Source organism: Chrysemys picta, chromosome 3 (genome assembly GCF_011386835.1).
Source record: "Chrysemys picta bellii isolate R12L10 chromosome 3, ASM1138683v2, whole genome shotgun sequence".
Lineage (NCBI taxonomy): Eukaryota > Metazoa > Chordata > Testudines > Emydidae > Chrysemys > Chrysemys picta.
Window position 1 is genome coordinate 9193440 of NC_088793.1, and position 17875 is coordinate 9211314.

The following is a 17875-nucleotide window of genomic DNA, read 5'->3' on the forward strand; positions in this document are numbered from 1 at the left end:
TAGTATGATTATGTCATCTGCAGAAACCCAAGTCTCCCAGTTTATCTCTTGCCCAAACAATACCAGAGTGCTCGGCAGTAGCCATTGCTCTTCTCATCACAAAGTCTATGACAATGGAGAAGTGGGGATAGCATCCACCTTTGTCTTATGCCAGTAACAATCTTAAATCATTGTGTCTCCACTCTCCCCTGATGGAGCAAGTAGACTCTTCATACAAAGCTGTTATGAAATTAAAAATCTTTGCTGGAATTCCATGTCTCAGGATCTTCCAAAAGGCTTCCATGTGACACTATCAAACACTTTCATAAAATCAACAAAGTTAAAAAGACATCTTCTGCTGTGCTCTTAAGCTTCTCAAGGTGAAAAAATGGTCTGAACACCAACTACCAGACCAAAATCCAGCTTACGCTTCCCTACTTTGTCAACAGCAGTTTTCGTGTATTCAAACTGATAATGCAAAACACTTTTCCAGATATGGATAGGAGTGTCATCTCTATCCAGTTATTACAAATAAGCTGGTCTCCTCCTTTTTTTAGGAATTTTGCAAATGACCACCTCTGTGACAGATATGGCAATTTCCTGCAATATCTTTAACTGTATTAAGTTTATGTATTATTGTGGGCCAGGGACTGTATACAATTCCACAGGATAAGGTGACCACAGAGCCTCCAGAACTGGAAACAGTGAGGGCTGATTAGCAAATTCACTCAGCTTGTAACACCCCGGAGAAGTACCACCACCTGGAGAGGCTTGCATATACTAGTTCAAACTGGATTCTCCAGAAACTGTACAGTGCCTGAACCGAGAGAATTCTCTCCATCAGAATCAGGGCTTTTAGGACCCCTTTATATCATTTTGGCCATTTTAACCAGCATAAAGGTGCGGGAGAGGGGTAAGGATCCCCCCTCTCCTCCCCCCCCCCCTTTTTTTTTATAAGAACCATGGACTTCACATTTTAGGATTTTTTCATGCAAACTGGCAGACATGGTGGCAAACAGGCTTCATGGAAGCTTAAAAGAGCAGGAACTCAATGACAATAAAAAGAACCCAGACATTCACTGCACTTGCCAAAGACAACATTTATCTTATATTTGGGGTGGGTAGTGGACATTACTAAAATAGCCTCTGGGACAGACAGCAATTTCTACATTTTTCAAAATATAAATGTCACTTTTATTCTTTATAGTAAAAGCCACTTTAAAAAAAATTAAAAATACAGACTGTTTCTAGGATTTATGCTCTTTCCTCCATGTATTCTGACAAAAGTCACAATCATATATAAATTAGTTTTAACATTACATATATTTATAACTAATCTTTTCCTTCTGATGTTCTCTGACTGCCAGAAGCTGAGATTGGGCAACAGGGGATTGATCACTCGAAATTGCCCTGTTCTGTTCATTTCCCTCTGAAGCATCTGGCACTGGCCACTGACAGAAGATGGGGTACTGAGCTAGATGGACCACTGGTCTGACCCAGTATGGCCGTTCTTATATTCAGTTCTGTTAGGCCTATAAGAGAGACTTGACTTGTCAATATTTTTAGGTCACTGAAAGCCCTTGACAGCCTGATAAGGAGCAAGTGCCCTTATGTTTGCTTATCATATTATACATTTGTTACAATGTATGAGGATACCTTCGCATCTGCAAAGCTGACCAATAGGAAACTAAAGAAATAGATGATCTCAATTATTTGCTTGAAGTTCCCCAATAACATTAAGATTGATAGAGAAGTGTGAGTGGCAGGCCAGCACGTGTAATGATAAATAGAAGTCTGAGACTCGGGCTCATGCTACAGCACTAAAAAAATAGCGGTGTAGATTTTTCCGGCTGGGGCTCTGAAGGCTAGGAAGGGGAGTGGGGGCACCAGCTTCAGAACCAGAGTTCTAGCCAGCGCCTGAATGTTTACACAGCTATTTTTTTTAGTGCTGTAGCATGAGCCCCCACAAGCCCGAGTCTGTAAGCCCAGGCTCTGAGACTCTACCTCTGGATCCTACTTGCTGTGTAAATGTACCTTGTGTCTAAACCATTTGTGTGGGTGTGCGGATGTCATAGAATCATAGACGATTAAGGGTAGAAGAGACCTCAGGAGGTCATTTAGTCCAACCCCCTGCTCAAAGCAGGACCAACACCAAGGGGAAGGATAGCTCAGGGGTTTGAGCATTGGCCTGCTAAACCCAGGGTTGTGAGTTCAATCCTTGAGGGGGCCACTTAGGGATCTGGGGCAAAAATCAGTACTTGGTACTGCTAGTGAAGGCAGGGGGCTGGACTCGATGACCTTTCAAGGTCCTTTCCAGCTCTAGGAGATAGGATATCTCCACTAATTTTTTTTTTTAAATCATCCCAACCAGGGCTTTGTCAAGCCGGGCATTAAAAACCTCTAAGGATGGAGATTATACTACCTCCCTAGGGATCCCATGCCAGTGCTTCACCACCCTCCTAGTGAAATAGTTTGTCCTAATATCCAACCTAGACCTCCCCCACTGCAACTTGAGACCATTGCTCCTTGTTCTGTCATCTGCCACCACTGAGAACAGCCGAGCTCCATCCTCTTTGGAACCCCCCTTCAGGTAGTTGAAGGCTGCTATCAAATCCCCCCTCATTCTTCTCTTCTGCAGACTAAATAAGCCCAGTTCCCTCAGCCTCTCCTCATAAGTCATGTGCCCCAGCCCCCTAAGCATTTTTGTTGCCCTCCACTGGACTCTTTCCAATTTGTCCACATCTTTTCTGTAGTGGGGGGCCCAAAACAGTACTCCAGGTTTGGCTTCACCAGTGCCGAATAAAGGGGAATAATCACTTCCCTTAATCTGCTGGCAATGCTCCTACTAATGCAGCCCAATATGCCGTTAGCCTTCTTGGCAACAAGGGCACACTGTTGACTCATATCCAGCTTCTCGTCCACTGTAATCCCCAGGTCCTTTTCTGCAGAACTGCTGCTTAGCCATTCGGTCCCCAGCCTGTAGCAGTGCATGGGATTCTTCCATCCAAAGTGCCGGACTCTGCACTTGTCCTTGTTGAAGGAGATGTCATGCCATGTAAGTTGCTACAGTATGTGTCATGAACCAGAGCCTAAAAGGTGATATGAAACAGGAATGCCTTGGACATAGTTCACAAAAACGTCTTTGAAGTCTATTCATTGTCGTTGGCAGATTATCTCCATACTGTTGTGGTTTTTTTTTTTACTTAACCTTCGATTTTCTTTGTTGCACTTGTTTGTTTTTTTTAAAGTGAGAAGTACCATAAATGCAGTTTCATTCTTTGAAGAGGATACCGATATCTTAACCCATGAAAGATTTTTTGCAATAGTTTAAATAACTACAATTGAACTTGACTTTAAATTCTCTGTGAACTCTTCACTTTTGGATTTGGATTGGTGATGTCAAACTTCACAAAAAGCCTGTGCTTATTCTAACATTTTCATGTTCCTATTTTTGATCATCGGACTATCTAGTTGTCATGCTGTCTGGAGTGGCTCAGAACCATGAGTGCCGACCTCAGGGAAGACTGTCAACGAGGCAGGGCAGAGACCTCAAATGGGTTATATGTTCTATAATTAGATTTCACCAACCCAATAACACATGTGAACTCCTGGAACACTATAACAGTCTTGTCATAGAGTCACAGAAAATCCCTTTGGGCATTCCAGACTATCCTGCCACCCCGGCAAGCTGGACTTAGTGATGGGTGCTAAGCATCAAAGATCATAAAAGATTCAGGTTGCTTCCAGTCCCAAGAGACCAACTTATCCCATCTTAACCATACTAACACACAGGTGAGCTGGACTGGTTTCCAGAATGAATTTGTCAGTGCTTGGCTGAGGCCTAAAGACTTGACAAGAGCTGAAACCTGGTCTGCCAGCGTGTCACTAGTTAAAAGGGATTTTATTTTAAATGGGACCTTTCTTTGTGCCACAGAGACAAAGTGCAAATATGTCAGATTGTATTTGACACTTATCTCATGAGTGAGTTACAGTACAAGTTCTTGCAGTACTGATTTAATACAGCGCTTTGTTAGTGTGGGTAAAGAAGACAAAATCCTGTGACAACACTTCATGTTATGCAATTCTTGGTGTTCCTTGTCATTGTAATACTTGTTTTGCGCAGTTTAACTAGGCCTAGATCAGCAGATGTCAGGTGTTTTGTAGAAAAGTCAGTAGGAGAGGCACACTTTTAATCCTTTAATGGCATTTCATTTTTTCTTTTAACAATCTACATCAATAGTTCAACTTTTGGGATTTTAAAAAATACACTTTAGTATTTGCAGCAGGTTATAACAGTAAGCCCCTGCTGACTGACATAGCTTTTATCCACTTCGCTGGTATGCTGAAAGAAGAACCAGAATGCTCTTGTACGCATCTTTTTCAGCTACTTTTTATAGTAGTGATACTTCCTTACAATATGCTTTTTTTAAAAGAAAACCTTTCTGTGACTCTTGAGTGAGTTGACACTTGGTATCTTCATTCTTCCCCTCCCACACTTGATTGATTTTATACTTTGTAAAAGGCTTTGTCAAAATGTCTAGCTCCCAAATCATATTTTCAATTGCACTTAATACAAAATAAAGGATTGAAATTTAATACCCTATTTGTGTGTTCTTCTAGGAGTGCTTCAGCTAGGTTGCCAACCCTCCAGATTAGCCTGAAGTCTCCCAGAATCGGCATCGATCTCCCAGTGACTATTGAAAGCAAGCTGGGGGATTTTAATAGAATATTTTAAGAAAATGACATTACTTCATGTTGGGGGGGAAAAATCTCCCGGAATAGCTTCAGTCAGAGTTGGCAACGCTAGCTTCTGCTCAGAGTGAATGTAGGCTGCTGCTTTAGATGTTTCCTTAAATCCTCACTCTTAAAGTAGTGTGTGGACCCAAAGGCTTTAAAAGCAATTAGTGTGTTCTGAGGTGTAAACTGCCCAATTAATGTCAATGGCTGCTAACTCAGAGGCCAATGATGATGCTTTTACTGCTCATCAAAACATGTTAGAGAAGAAGTGTAAGTGTGTGTGTGTTATATATATGAAATAAATAAATTAAATTAAGTTTCACCTGGAACCTTTTGGAAATCCACCAAGCATGGATGTGCTGAACCCAAAAGTGCTGATATAATCCAGATGAATACGTTTGTATTAAAGTATTGGTTTGCACTTAATCTATGCAGTGAAGATTCACTTATTTGCAGTGGTAAACAATGGTGCCCCATTTCTGTAGGACTAGGAGATGCTGTACATTCACAAGTCTACAAGATTGTTGTTAGGGTACAGTTTATAATTGGTGTGGTTTTTAAGTTTTATTCTTTTGACCATTTTTTATCAGAAGATTTTCAGATAAGGATATTTTGGGGGAAATGGATTAGGCTTCTTCACGCACAGGGATGTCTAGTAGGTAACAATAGGACCAACATAAAACTCCTTGAAGCTGGAGTTAATTTTAACTCCTGATTGAAGTTAAAATGATGGTGTGCTATGATTCAAGCACTGAATTAAGCATGGCACTTTTCAGAGCATATCCTGTGTAACAGGCATTATAATGATCAGTAGATCACTGGGGGCTTTGGTAGCAGAGGCATAATTTCATATTAATACAATGGACTAAATTCTGTGATGTTGTAAATCCAAGAAGTCATTTATAGTTATGCCAGTAGAGAATTTGGTCCCGTATGCAGGGAATAGACTCTTGTATATAAGTCTGTCCAAATCTTTTATCTACATTAGGAAATTATGCTTCCCACCAAGTTAGTGCCCCATTTACACATTTCAAAGCTATTCAAATTGTATAAAATGTAGTTCTTGTGTAGTAATGAGGCTATTTTTTTTTTTTTTTTTGAAAGCTTAACTCAGGATACTTGTTTGATTTAAACAGAATGGTCCACTCAAAAGGTGGGACGGACACCACCATAATAGGGTTGTGTACAATACCACCTAGGAAGCTTTCAGATCAGTTTTGTATGGTTAAATGGACAAAAATATGGAGAAGTCTATAGTGTTGTCAAAGGCCATCAACATCAATAGTTGCTCTGTGGCAGAAAGTGGTGGAAACTAGATTAAAAGAGATGCTGAGTAAACTAATGGCAATGGGCAAATTGAGCTCACTTGAATGAGCACAGGAACTTAAAGAAGAATAGTTTCATGATAATGCTTGTCTTTGGTTTAATCATTTTAAAAAAATCTATGTCCATGATGAAGGAATGCCATATAGTAGTTAAATTTTAGTTTGTGTTCTTTTTTTTTTTTTGCCACGATGTGCTGTGTGACTTTAAGAAAGTCACTTAACCTCTCTGTACCTCCATTTTTCTCATCTGTAAAATGGGGATAATTATACTTGCCAACATCACAAGTAAATGCTACTGTTTGTAAAGGGCTTTGAGATCCTTGGTGGGGAAGACCCTATAGAGATGCAAAGTGTTATAATAATTACTATTGTATCTTCACTGGTATGTATATCTACTGACATGCACATCAGAAAATGAGATGTAATTGAGTAGACAGCAGCTGATCAGCCATTCTGTTGCTTTTATAAAGTTATCTTGATACAATAGCTACTGAACCCTGCTTGATGACACTCCAGTTGAATTTTCATCCTGTGAAAAGACAGCTTTATCGTGGTTTGTTTGCCCAATGTTAATTTAGGGCATTGTATGCATGGTATTGGATTCAGATCATCACACTGCTTTCTGATTTTGCTCTAAATAAATATTTATATTGCTAGTAAACAGGAAGTGAGTGTTTTGTGTTTAAGACCGTATTGCGTGAAGCACATCTCTGGTCATGGTATTCTGCTCCTCAGATTATTTCCTACATCATTTAATGGCAGATTGTATACTGCCAGTGGAAGCTTTCAATGAAGGTCAACCAGAAGTTGGAGACCCTGAGATAGGAAATGGCTTCCTGATCGTGGACCTCTGAGACTGAGGGTATTTTTTTCAATTGTGACTGGTTTTAGTGAAAGTGTCACGTGAATAGTTCTGGGATACTATAGCAGTGCAAAGCAGGGAATGCAGAGTGAATTAGCTCTTCTTGCAACAAGGTGGTGGGTTGGTTCAGGGAAAATTAGTTCTTTTGAACTTCAGCTTGAAATCTTGTTTGTTTTTTATGGTTCATGTCTTGCGGCTACAACTCAGGAAGTTCCCCAAATGTCCTGATCATAAATTTTGTCAAACAAATGCCCACATTGTTTGCTAATAATGACTTAGTATAAACTGTGATTGTTTCTTCATGAATCATCCAATGGGGAGTAAGAATCGTGTAGTACCACCTTGCTGACAAACCAAGACTCTAGGAAATGGAAAACAAGAATCTGATCCTCACTGGAATAAGGGACATGGGGTTGTTGAATATGTTCCATGATGTGGAGGTGTCTGTATTATTGACTTTCCAACAGAAGTTGGAGCACGTGAGTTTATGTAGTTTATCTCTATTCGCAAATTACAAAGGCTCATTTTTGAACCAATAATATTTCAAAATTGTTCGGCAAACACCACACCAGACCAGAAATACAAGACCTCCGAGCATTTGAATCTTTTGTTTTTACACTGCACCAGCCTGCACATTATTCTGTGAAGCTCTATAGAACTGTGAAACAAAGGAACCCTGATGATGTTTACTTTGGCTCAAGTCTGAGACAGTTATTTTAAATTAGTTAATAGCTGGAGTAGCAAACTATAATGGTTTGCAACATGTTCTTTTCTGTTTTCCTCTCTCTAGATCTCTCAGATGAGCCGCCCAGACCTGATTCTCTTTCTGATGAAGTATCTTATGGCTCTAGTAGTTGGGATCCCTTCTGTCTTTTGGGTTGGAAGTAAAAAGACCTGCTTTGAATGGGCCAGCTTTTTTCATGGACGCAGGAAAAAAGAGTGAGTGTTATGTGAAAGACTTACCAGTGTAATATTGGCAAATAAACCCTTTCTCTCCTGTAATCCTGAGAGAGCACTTTGAGTTAATCCTGTCCTAACTAGTTCCTTCTTGGAGAGAGGGATGGGAGCTGAGGCAACTTGCCTAGAAATGTCATGTATTTGCACCAGATTGTTTTCTTGATAACAGAATCAAATTAACATTCTTCATCAATTATCAAGCTATTCTGCTTCCTTGTTCTTAGAGCAAATGGGATATGCCACAATACCATACATTTTTGTCACTTTCTGAAATGTGCAGTAGTATAGCTTCCTTCTCTAGAAGCACCATCTCCTCAGCTAGACAACTGATCCTTTCTATTGAAATGAAGCAAACATTTTTTCCACCATGATTCTGCAGCAGTTGTGTACATTTTCTTAATCCTTCTATTGTGCATTGAAGCCCCTACCAAACTGCAGTTTAATCAAATTAATTACAGTGAAATCGGTCTTAAGTGACCTCTCCATGGACTGACAAAATCCACTGCTTAACACTAAAGTGGTCTTCTACTAAAAATGGAGGAAAATTGCACTCAATATAGTTGGGGCAGATTTTAAGGCAAAAGGTAACCTAATAAATGTGGTCACTGCTATAAGATTCATAGCAACTTAATATAATTAATACATCTTTTATCTACCCAAATACACCCTTTCAACTAAGGCTGTGTAGAGACTAAGGCAATATTTCCTAGCCTGGATATCGCTGGAGGTGACAGGCTAGTCTGAGTGGAGTAGGAGATAGGGCGGAGGATCTGAGCAATGGGGCAGAGAAGGCTGCGTGACACCAGTTGTTCTATCCTAAACCTTCTCCTTCAGTTAAAGTAGTGGGTGACTCCTTGAAGCTTCCAGGCTTGTTGCCATGTTCCTGTGGTGGCCCTTGGCGTGTACTGTCCTGCAACAGTACACGCCAGCCTTCTGCCTCAAGCTGCTCTCTTCTGTTGCTGTGGCAGTTAAATCATCAGTGAGAGGCAGAGTTGGTTTTTCTTCACGGAGCTGTCAACGGACAGCCCCATGCCAAGTAGACTGTGCAGCATTTTGATGAGTGGGAGAATGAGAAGAAGGAGCCATCAGGTGAGGGGGGAGACCCTAGGAGAAGGGACACAAAAACGAGAGCTTAAAAAACTTTTTTTTTTCCTGTCTACAAAATAACTAAAAAGAGATCAAATGGACAGAAAAATCACTGGCAACTCTGCCAGAGCATAGCTAGAGGATACTAAAAGTGCACCCGTCCACCAATCCCACAGAGGGGCTCCAAAAAACCAGGCTGGGAACCACAATCATTGAGATAAGGCAAAGACCGATTCTGTATATTTTGTACTTTACAAAATATGCTGCTCTTACGGACATTTATAATTCAGTTTTAAAAATACCATTTTGGGGAAGGTAGTGACTTCCTGCTTATGTAGATGACTGCTTCTGCAGGAATCTGGGCAATATCTCTGAACTCTCCAGAGGCAACGCCATAAGGGAATTCCAGGTTTAAAAGAAAATTACACTGCTTCTAGTTCTTGCATGATCCATAGGATCCATGAAGCGGCTGGAGTCATGTGAGGTAATGGCAAACCTTTTATTTACATTGCAATTATGCTACCATATGCCCCACATGCCTATACTAGAAGAGGAAGAGCAATCACAGGTTACAGGGCGATTCTCTAAGCATTGGCCAAAATGTTCAAATTGGGGTGCTTAAAATTAGGCAACTCGATCCATATGTAGGCAACTAAATAAGTGGCCTGATTGTTCTGCCTCACTGCTCTTTAGGTACCAAGTTGTAACATTTTGACCATAATGTGTGTATTGAAGCTATATGTTTATTGAGAGCAGAGGCCAGTTTGGAAGAGCTGTTGTGATCGCTTTGCTGTATTTTTTTATTTTAACATTAATTATTCCAATTCCACGTTTTGACTAGAGCTGTAAATGAGAGCCGCCAGGTGCTGCAGGAGCCCGATTTTGCTCAGTCACTTCTGAGGGATCCGAATACCCCCATTATCCGAAAGTCAAGGGGCACTTCCACTCAGGGGACTTCCACTCATGCCTCATCTACTCATCTGGCTATGATGGATGACCAGAGGAGCAAAGCAGGCAGCGTCCACAGCAAAGTAAGCAGCTACCATGGCAGCCTGCATAGGTCCCGTGATGGCAGGTGAGTTCCATGCATAGTTTAAAATTCTAATGTCAATAGAGTTGAGCCTCTATATTCAGGGGGAATCCTGGTTACTACCTGCACTTTTTTTCATTTGGCTACGCTTTGGCCACCATGGCTTCTGAACCTCTGCTAATATTCACCTTCCCAAACTAATGATTATATCCTCTCCATTTGGTCCTTAAAGAACTTTAACATCTGGGTTGGAAAGAGGAAATGTACCGTAACTTCTTTCAGTAGTTATGAGTGTATGGATTAGTCAGAGTATGAATGCAGCCAATAGCTCTCTTTCTCTACTGAGACAGAATGTGCCGTGTGTGTGTGTGTGTGTGTGTGTGTGTAGTATCTACTGCATGGGAAATGAAATCTGTTCCAAGTTCAGTGTAGTGTTTGAGCACAGCTGCTCTGTACACTTCTGTGAGTTTGACTAACTGAAGAACATGCCAGATCCTCAGCTGGAGTAAATTGTTGTAGTTCTACTGAAATTTAAAAAAAAAATGTAGCTTAGTTGAAGTGACCATTAGGTAACTTGTATTTACTCACCAAATTATTATTCTCAATGTCTGTATGGTGCTATGGTGAGTATACTTATCCTCATTTTATAGATGGGGGGGGGGGGGAAAGAAACATAGAAAGGTAAAGCAACTTGCCAGAGGTCACACATGAGTTCAGTGGCAGAGCCAAGTAGAATGAGTCCTCCTGTTTTTCATAAAAACATAGTACTATATATAATCAAGAGTTATTTATTTACATACTTACACACACTCTCAATCTCTCTTGCCTGAAGTAATAATGAAATTGGCCTTGTTTTTATAAATTAGGTACACCCCCTGCAGCTACAGAGGCATAGAAGACAGACTACCTCATGGCAGCATGTCACGACTGACTGATCACTCCAGGCATAGCAGTTCACATCGGCTCAATGAACAGTCCCGTCACAGCAGCATCAGGGATCTCAGCAACAACCCAATGACCCACATCACACATGGTACCAGCATGAACCGGGTTATTGAAGAAGATGGAACCAGTGCTTGATTTGCTTTCAACATAAAGGAGAACCTCCTACAACAGTGTTACTTGGAGTCCATTTCTCAGTGATGCGATAATACTCAGTATTATCGTGCTTCCCATTTGGTGCTGATTTTTTTGTATCAGGAAGCTGAAGTTTGGCTTTGCCTTTTTAAAGCCAGCTGTCGTTGTGCTTACATCAGTGCTAGGATGCTCAGTGATCAGCAATCTGGAAATTAACAGAAGTAAAAGCTAGTGGTAGCTTCATCTTGAACCTACCAGTAGATAATTATTAATAATTTATTTGATAACTTGTTATTTTCCCATCATACATCATAGCTGGATTTCTTATTAGAAAAATCCCTAAATACTTTGAATTTCAGTAATTGTTACCTTTGAAGACTCACTGGTGAGGTCATGTTAAGAGTTCCAATAAGCAGAAGGAAACTCTCTTGAATATTTGAAGGAGTTCTTCCATGAAACCCTTTTGTCTCTGATTAGATAATAAAGTGGTACTTGTTGTCATCAAGCACAGAGGGAGGGCTGCATATTAACTACTGTACAAAGGGCATCTGTGAGAAATCAGCAGGCATTTTTAAACAGTTATGCTGGAAATAAAACAAAAGAATGAGCATTCCGTAGGAAGAATGGAAACTCCAGTGAAGATGGTCAGTTCTTACAGAATTGTTCAGGGTCAATTGTTGGGCTGTGGGGCAGGGAAGGCATGATTTTTTTTAAATTGGTATTGTCCTGGCCTTTTTACCAAATACTATTTAAATTTTCTACTTGTTTACAATTTTTCTGTGGGGAGAGGTGGAAAACTCAATTTGAAGCCAGTTACCTAGATAATATTCAGCTACCCATTTTTAAATTAACATACAAAAACTGAGATTGCCTGTTCCTGACCCCTCAAATGCATGATGGAGGAACCTGGTTTTCCATTTAAACTAGAATGTTCTAACTCTCTCCTTATGGACCTATAAGAACAAATCCTGATCCCAACCCCTGCAGCTTGGGTTTGGAGGGGTGGGTGAAATGGATGCAGGGAGTTTATGTGGGAACCCACCAGGAGACCACAGAAATGTGCTCTGTGAAGGCTCCCTTTATACTGAGTATGTTGTGGAGTGGGAGGTTTAGAGGTAGGTGGGAGAGTATCGAGGAAGGAGTGTAGCAGTGGATCCATGAGTGCATAGATCCACCAGCCAGATTACACTGCTGTGGAAAGGAGGTGAAGGGGTGGTCGGGGTTAGGAACTGCTGCCACTCTGTAGTCTTGGAGGTTGAGCAGGTTTTCACATTCCCCCTCAGTAGGCTCCCAGCCCATTTAGGTGGGGTGTGCACTGGAAAGAGTATTTGGTTTATATTATGGGTCTCTTCTATCCAGCTCTCCACTATCGTTCGGAACAGAGAATTCTCGGATTTTTGTGGAAACATGAATAATTTTGCTCTTCTTTTGCCTTTAGGGTATACCATGTCTTTGTGAACATTGTAGGCAAAGTCAAGTTATGTTTTAAATGGTACAGTAGATCTGAAGCAGCTATTGTAAGGGTATGTCTACACTACCTGCCGGATTGGGGGGTAGACTAGACGCGATAAATCGATCCCCGAGTGCTCTCCCGTCGACTCCTGTACTCCACCGCCGCGAGAGGCACAGGCGGAGTTGACGGGGGAGCGGCAGCAGTCGACTCACCGCAGTGAAGACACCACAGTGAGTAGGTCTAAGTACGTCGACTTCAGCTACGTTATTCACATAGGTGAAGTTGTGTAACTTAGATCGATCTCCCCCACCCCTCAGTGTAGACCAGGCCTAGCTTTCAGGTATCATTCACCTTGAAGAAACAGTGGTTACATTTGAACCTACCTCAGTCATTACTGTAGAATACTGCTGGGAAATGTACACTTTTTCATTGTCCTAATATTCATTCCCTTTTTGACCTGCTTGAGGCATGTTGAAAAGGCTTTGTACGTGCTTGGATGGCATAACCTCGGGGGCAAAAAAAAGGGCAAAAACCCAGGATATGTACTTCAGAGGCTTTTCGGAGCAACAAGACTTAAGCTGTGCAACCATTATTCATTTTAATTATTCCCCAATGACATGACAGCAAATCACTTAGCCATTTTACTCTTTAAAATCAAAGGTTGCTCTTGGAGTCACCATGCCTTTAAAAATCTGTTTACTATAAATTGCTTTTCCCAGCCTGACCAGGCTTTGCTCCAAAGGAGAGGCATGAACCAAAACCAACTTCAAATAAAAATTTTTGGAAGCTTACTCTATACTCTCCCCTCTATGTAAATCCATTAATAGTGATAAAAGTTACTGTGCACACATGCTTGGAGGGCAGAATAGACCCTATAATTTCTGTTGGATTGGCTCTATGTATCGCTAACTGCCACAGTCGTGTATTAGGTTAAGTATTCTAGATCATCTGTTTTAAAGCAGGTGGGTATGAGATGTGTTTGAATGGCTTTTAGGTTGACAAAATTCCAATTCCATATTGCCAACAATGGTGAAACATGTTCTTGTTTTAAAATTTAGCTTAAACTGGGCAACTTTGTTTTTGCAAAGGGATGCTATTTTGTAGGAATTTGGATTTAAAAAGGGAGTCAGTTATCTTCAACTTTTTAATTGTTGTAACTGAAAGTAAAGTTTTTACATTGATCTTTATTGCTCTGTTTGCAATAGTGTTCTGGTTTTGACAATGGTTTTGCATTGTGTTGTGACTTGTTTAACTGTGGGAGAGGGATTTGGAATGGTTGAGGTTAGATCCATGGTCCGTTTGAGGTTATTTTGTTTTAAATCTCGGTTAATTTGGGAGGGGGGTAATTGTGTTTGTGGTTCCAAATGTGAGAGTTTAGCCTTTCTCACTTACCTATTCTGTACATAGAATGCACAGCCTAAGTAGTGATTCAAATATAACATTCTGGTCCCAGTTGCTGATTTCCCCACCAGGCTCTTGTTGTCCTAACCCCACATCCTATTAACTTCAAAACTGAACTAATATAATACTACATTATATTTTAAAGCACCTGCCTTCTTACCATTTCAGATTCCTTTAAAAATGATGAATTAAGCATCACAGTACTTGTGTAAAGTTAGTACACCTCTACCCCGATATAACGCTAGCCATAAGACTATCTATATTTGTATTGCTTTAGTTACAGTGAACATCTTGGATCTTTCTCCTACATGCTGGCCCAACATGCTTTCCTCTGAAACCTCATGCCAGCATACTTTTGTTCAGGGCCAACTCTACCCTACATCGCGAATAGGTGATTGCTGGCGACATTGAAATGTTCCGTAACCACTTGTGTTGTATCTCTGACTGCAGGCTGGGAAAGTCAGACATTTGCCAGATTGCCTATGGCAACAGCATCCCTAGCGCTGGCAATGTTCTTCATCTCTTATTCCATTGGCTACTATGTCTTCAACGTGCTTCGCCCTAACTTCTATGGTTTTAATGAAGTTTTGCATAATGAAGACAGAATAATGATGTCACATGTACAAGTTTGTCTGAGAGTGCAATATTTCTCAAGGACAGTGTTTTGCCTATTGAATCACAAACTGTTTGGGGTTTGTTTGGGAAATGGTTTGGAAAACTTAAAAAAAAAAAAATAAAAAAAAAAGGCCGCAAATTTGGTTGTAAAGCAGCTTGCCTGCTCTCAAATGCTGTACATTGGTATTTTCTTAGTTTTAGTTTTTTAAATGTATGTTTTGCTACAGAGGCTTTAGTTCTGAGCTGTATATAGCATATATTTGAAATATGGATGATCAGAGATTGATTACAGGATACAGTTTACCTATAGACTACTGGTTTGGAAGCATCTCAGGTTAGTAGTAATGTAAGGTCTGCTGCTGAAATCAGTCCGTGGTGTCAGTCCAGGTCCTAAGGGGCAGGCATCCATGTCAGAACCCACCACCACAATCTGGTACCCTTACAGCTTTTTAGCAGAGAGGCTGAAGATAACATGGGTATAGAGACTGCATTACTATCCTCTTCAGAACTGGTCCTGCCGAATTAACAGTTGAGGTACAAAGATGAAGGGTGAGAAAAGCTTGTATTGTACTGTACTGTATTGCTCTAGAGACCGACTAGAAGATTGAAGTCTCTATTGCTGTCAGTCTTGGTATCTTTTACAAGCACTACAATTATTTAAGGTCCGAGCCACATACTCACTCACTCACTCACTCACTCACTCAATCTCCTATATGTTTCAATGGAAGAGTCGTCTGAGGATGCCTTGCAGGACTGCACCATTAAAGCAGGAGGAACATTGCTGGCAAATTAATATCATATGCAGATTGATCATTGCTACCAGAAGTCCAACTTGAGCTGTGGAATGTTAAAATTCATATCAGATTACACTTTTGTGCTGATGTACCTATCTTATGACTGTGTTATGTTGATTGCTGATGAACAATGACTCTGAGATGGGTTATCTTTGAAGTTTTCAACTGTAATGAACTGTTCTAGGTTCTCATGATGATGACCAGTGCATTTAGTGGCATTCTCATCTCTTCAAATGTTTCTGTTGAGATGCTTATGTATGTATTGTAACGTCATCCGTTTCTGAATGAGGGGGAAAGCTTTAGTGTTTGTGAGATTTTGTATGTAGTGGTTGCACTTTGTTATTAGCATGATATCGTACCTAAAGTTAGCTGGTTTTACTTACTTGGCTCTTGGTAGACTTGTTTACAGTAGGCCAGTATCAGTTTTGTAACGTTTGATTTTTAGCACTTTAACCGTGAGTGTACAAACGGATTACCATAGAGTAGATGTACATTTTGATTTTAGACCTTTTAAAATTTTTAATAAAATGACATAAAAATAGTTGTTGGTCTCTTTTAATAGGCTTTGATTTTATTTTTTTCAAAATTCATAGAATTGTATATTTCTTTAAAAACACATTTTGGAGCCAGCTCTTGCTTAGCTGTTGCTTGCTGGATTTACATACTGCTTTTTACCATAGCTACCAGTAGCCTGATCTAAAAGAGCTAAACTCTAACCCCCGATCCTGAAGTCACACCCATGCTAGAGGACCCTGTACCCTTGCAGTATTCCAGTGCAGTCAGTGGGAGTCTGCAGATGTCACTGCAGAATTGTGCTGTAGTTTGTTCCACCCTTTTATAAGAATTGACTATTCACTAGATCGTATTTATGTACATGGACTTCTGTACTGCTCTGCCTCTTAAAGATAAAGCTAATGACCAGCTGGGGTCAGGAAGATGTAATATTGATGGTTAGGTGCATCGTCGAGAGCATTACGTCTTTTTGGAAGAATGTGGTATTGGCCAGTATCCAAGGCAAGATAACGCACACACTAAATGGTCTGTTGGAATTCAAAGAGAAGCTGGTATCTCCCCTCCCACAGTTTTGCTTTGCAGTCTGCACTTTCTACCAGGGCCTTTCCTTCACACTCCCCGGTTATTGAATCTCGTTCATCACTTTTCCTAAAACCATCTGGTGCATTTAAAAGCATCCCCACATATCTGTTGACATAAAAGTGTTTCAGTGAAGCTAGTTAATTGGTTGGCCTGTACATCTGTGAGCATGGTGGGAGTCTGGACAGCTGGATAGAGTCAGACCTAGAAAAGGTGAAGAGATCATAATGGTCTAAGATTGAGGTTTTTAGAATGCCAAATGGGCTGACATTTTCTTCCCAACATACTGTGACACGATGGCCTATTTGTGTTTTTTGAAAAGAGCAATGTTCTATATTAAGAGATTTTTCCCTTCGAAGTACTGCTTTGATCAGAAAAGTGATTATGTAAAAATGGTGCCACCTTTCTCAACAGCTGACCTTCAGAGTCCAATCTATTGGCATACGTGTAAAAAGTAACCATTTGATACTTTTGACTTGTGTTCGCCCTCCTGAGCCAGGGCAGCTGCAGAAGAGTGAGCTGGAGTCTCTCCTGTCTCACGCAACAACAGTATTATTCAGTAGGTTCTGATTTCAGGCCTAAATTCTATCCAGTTACACCTGTGTAACCTCAATAAAGACAAAGGGGTTTAGTGTTGTAAGCGGTTGTGATTTTATTGCATGGCTTGCAATAGTTGGTGTTTTTCTTATAACCACGGCTCCTGGAGCCATGTACTTACCTGAGAATCTCAGCTTTCATTAAAATAAAAAAAAAATAATAATAAAAAATAAGTAGCCCTTATGGTTGCAGAGAAGATGGAAAAATGAGACCCAAGTGTACAGTAAAAGCTCTAAAAACCAGAACACACACAGAAAGACCACAAAACATTTTTTTTTAAATCGCATGGTTTTTAAGCCAATCTCATGGTTTTTGGCTGCCTGACTCTTGATTTTCCTAATGCTTGGGGTTAGTAATACTGAGGGTTACACAGGTGTTACTGAGCACAGAAATTGAGCTGAAGTGTCTTTATTCTTGGAGAAGGATTATGACCCAGAAATGATCCAGTTTGACTTTCAGATCCGAGAGAGGTGGGTGGCAGCTAGAAAAAAAAGTCTTTGCATGTAATCTGAGTAAATTTGAGCTGGAATCAGAGAAAAATGAATATGGAACCCCACTGTGCTATTTTATTTTGGGGGGAGAATCACTCTTCAGAGTAAATTCTTAGCTCTTTGGTGCTTAGAATCTTAACTATTTTGAAGTGTTTTGTCTTGGAATACAAAAAGCATTCTTTGTTTTCCCTGTGATGAGCTTTTTAAGCTATTTTGTTTGACACAATTGTATTATCGCTCTCTCTCCCAATCGCATTGGCACACTCTTACTGCAATCAGCTTCTGTCTTTTCAAAAGAGTGCTTAAAAATCCCTTAAGGCCCTGAATTGCAAAATAATGCCGATAGAGATCCCACCTGGAAGCTATCAGAAATAACGAG

General features: G+C 40.4%; 1 protein-coding gene across 6 annotated transcripts in view; it reads left to right on the forward strand.

The window, feature by feature from the left end:
- The window catches only part of FZD3 (frizzled class receptor 3), an 85248-nt gene extending 69393 nt beyond the window's left edge, over positions 1-15855 (forward strand). For all 6 annotated transcript variants that reach the window (XM_005290640.5, XM_065587460.1, XM_065587462.1 and 3 more), the window contains 3 exons: positions 7694-7842; positions 9788-10021; positions 10843-15855. In XM_005290640.5, the coding sequence (XP_005290697.2) occupies positions 7694-7842; positions 9788-10021; positions 10843-11056 (597 nt within the window). In that variant the 3' untranslated portion in view covers positions 11057-15855. The remainder of the gene's footprint in view (positions 1-7693; positions 7843-9787; positions 10022-10842) is intronic.
- Positions 15856-17875: the final 2020 nt, after the last annotated feature.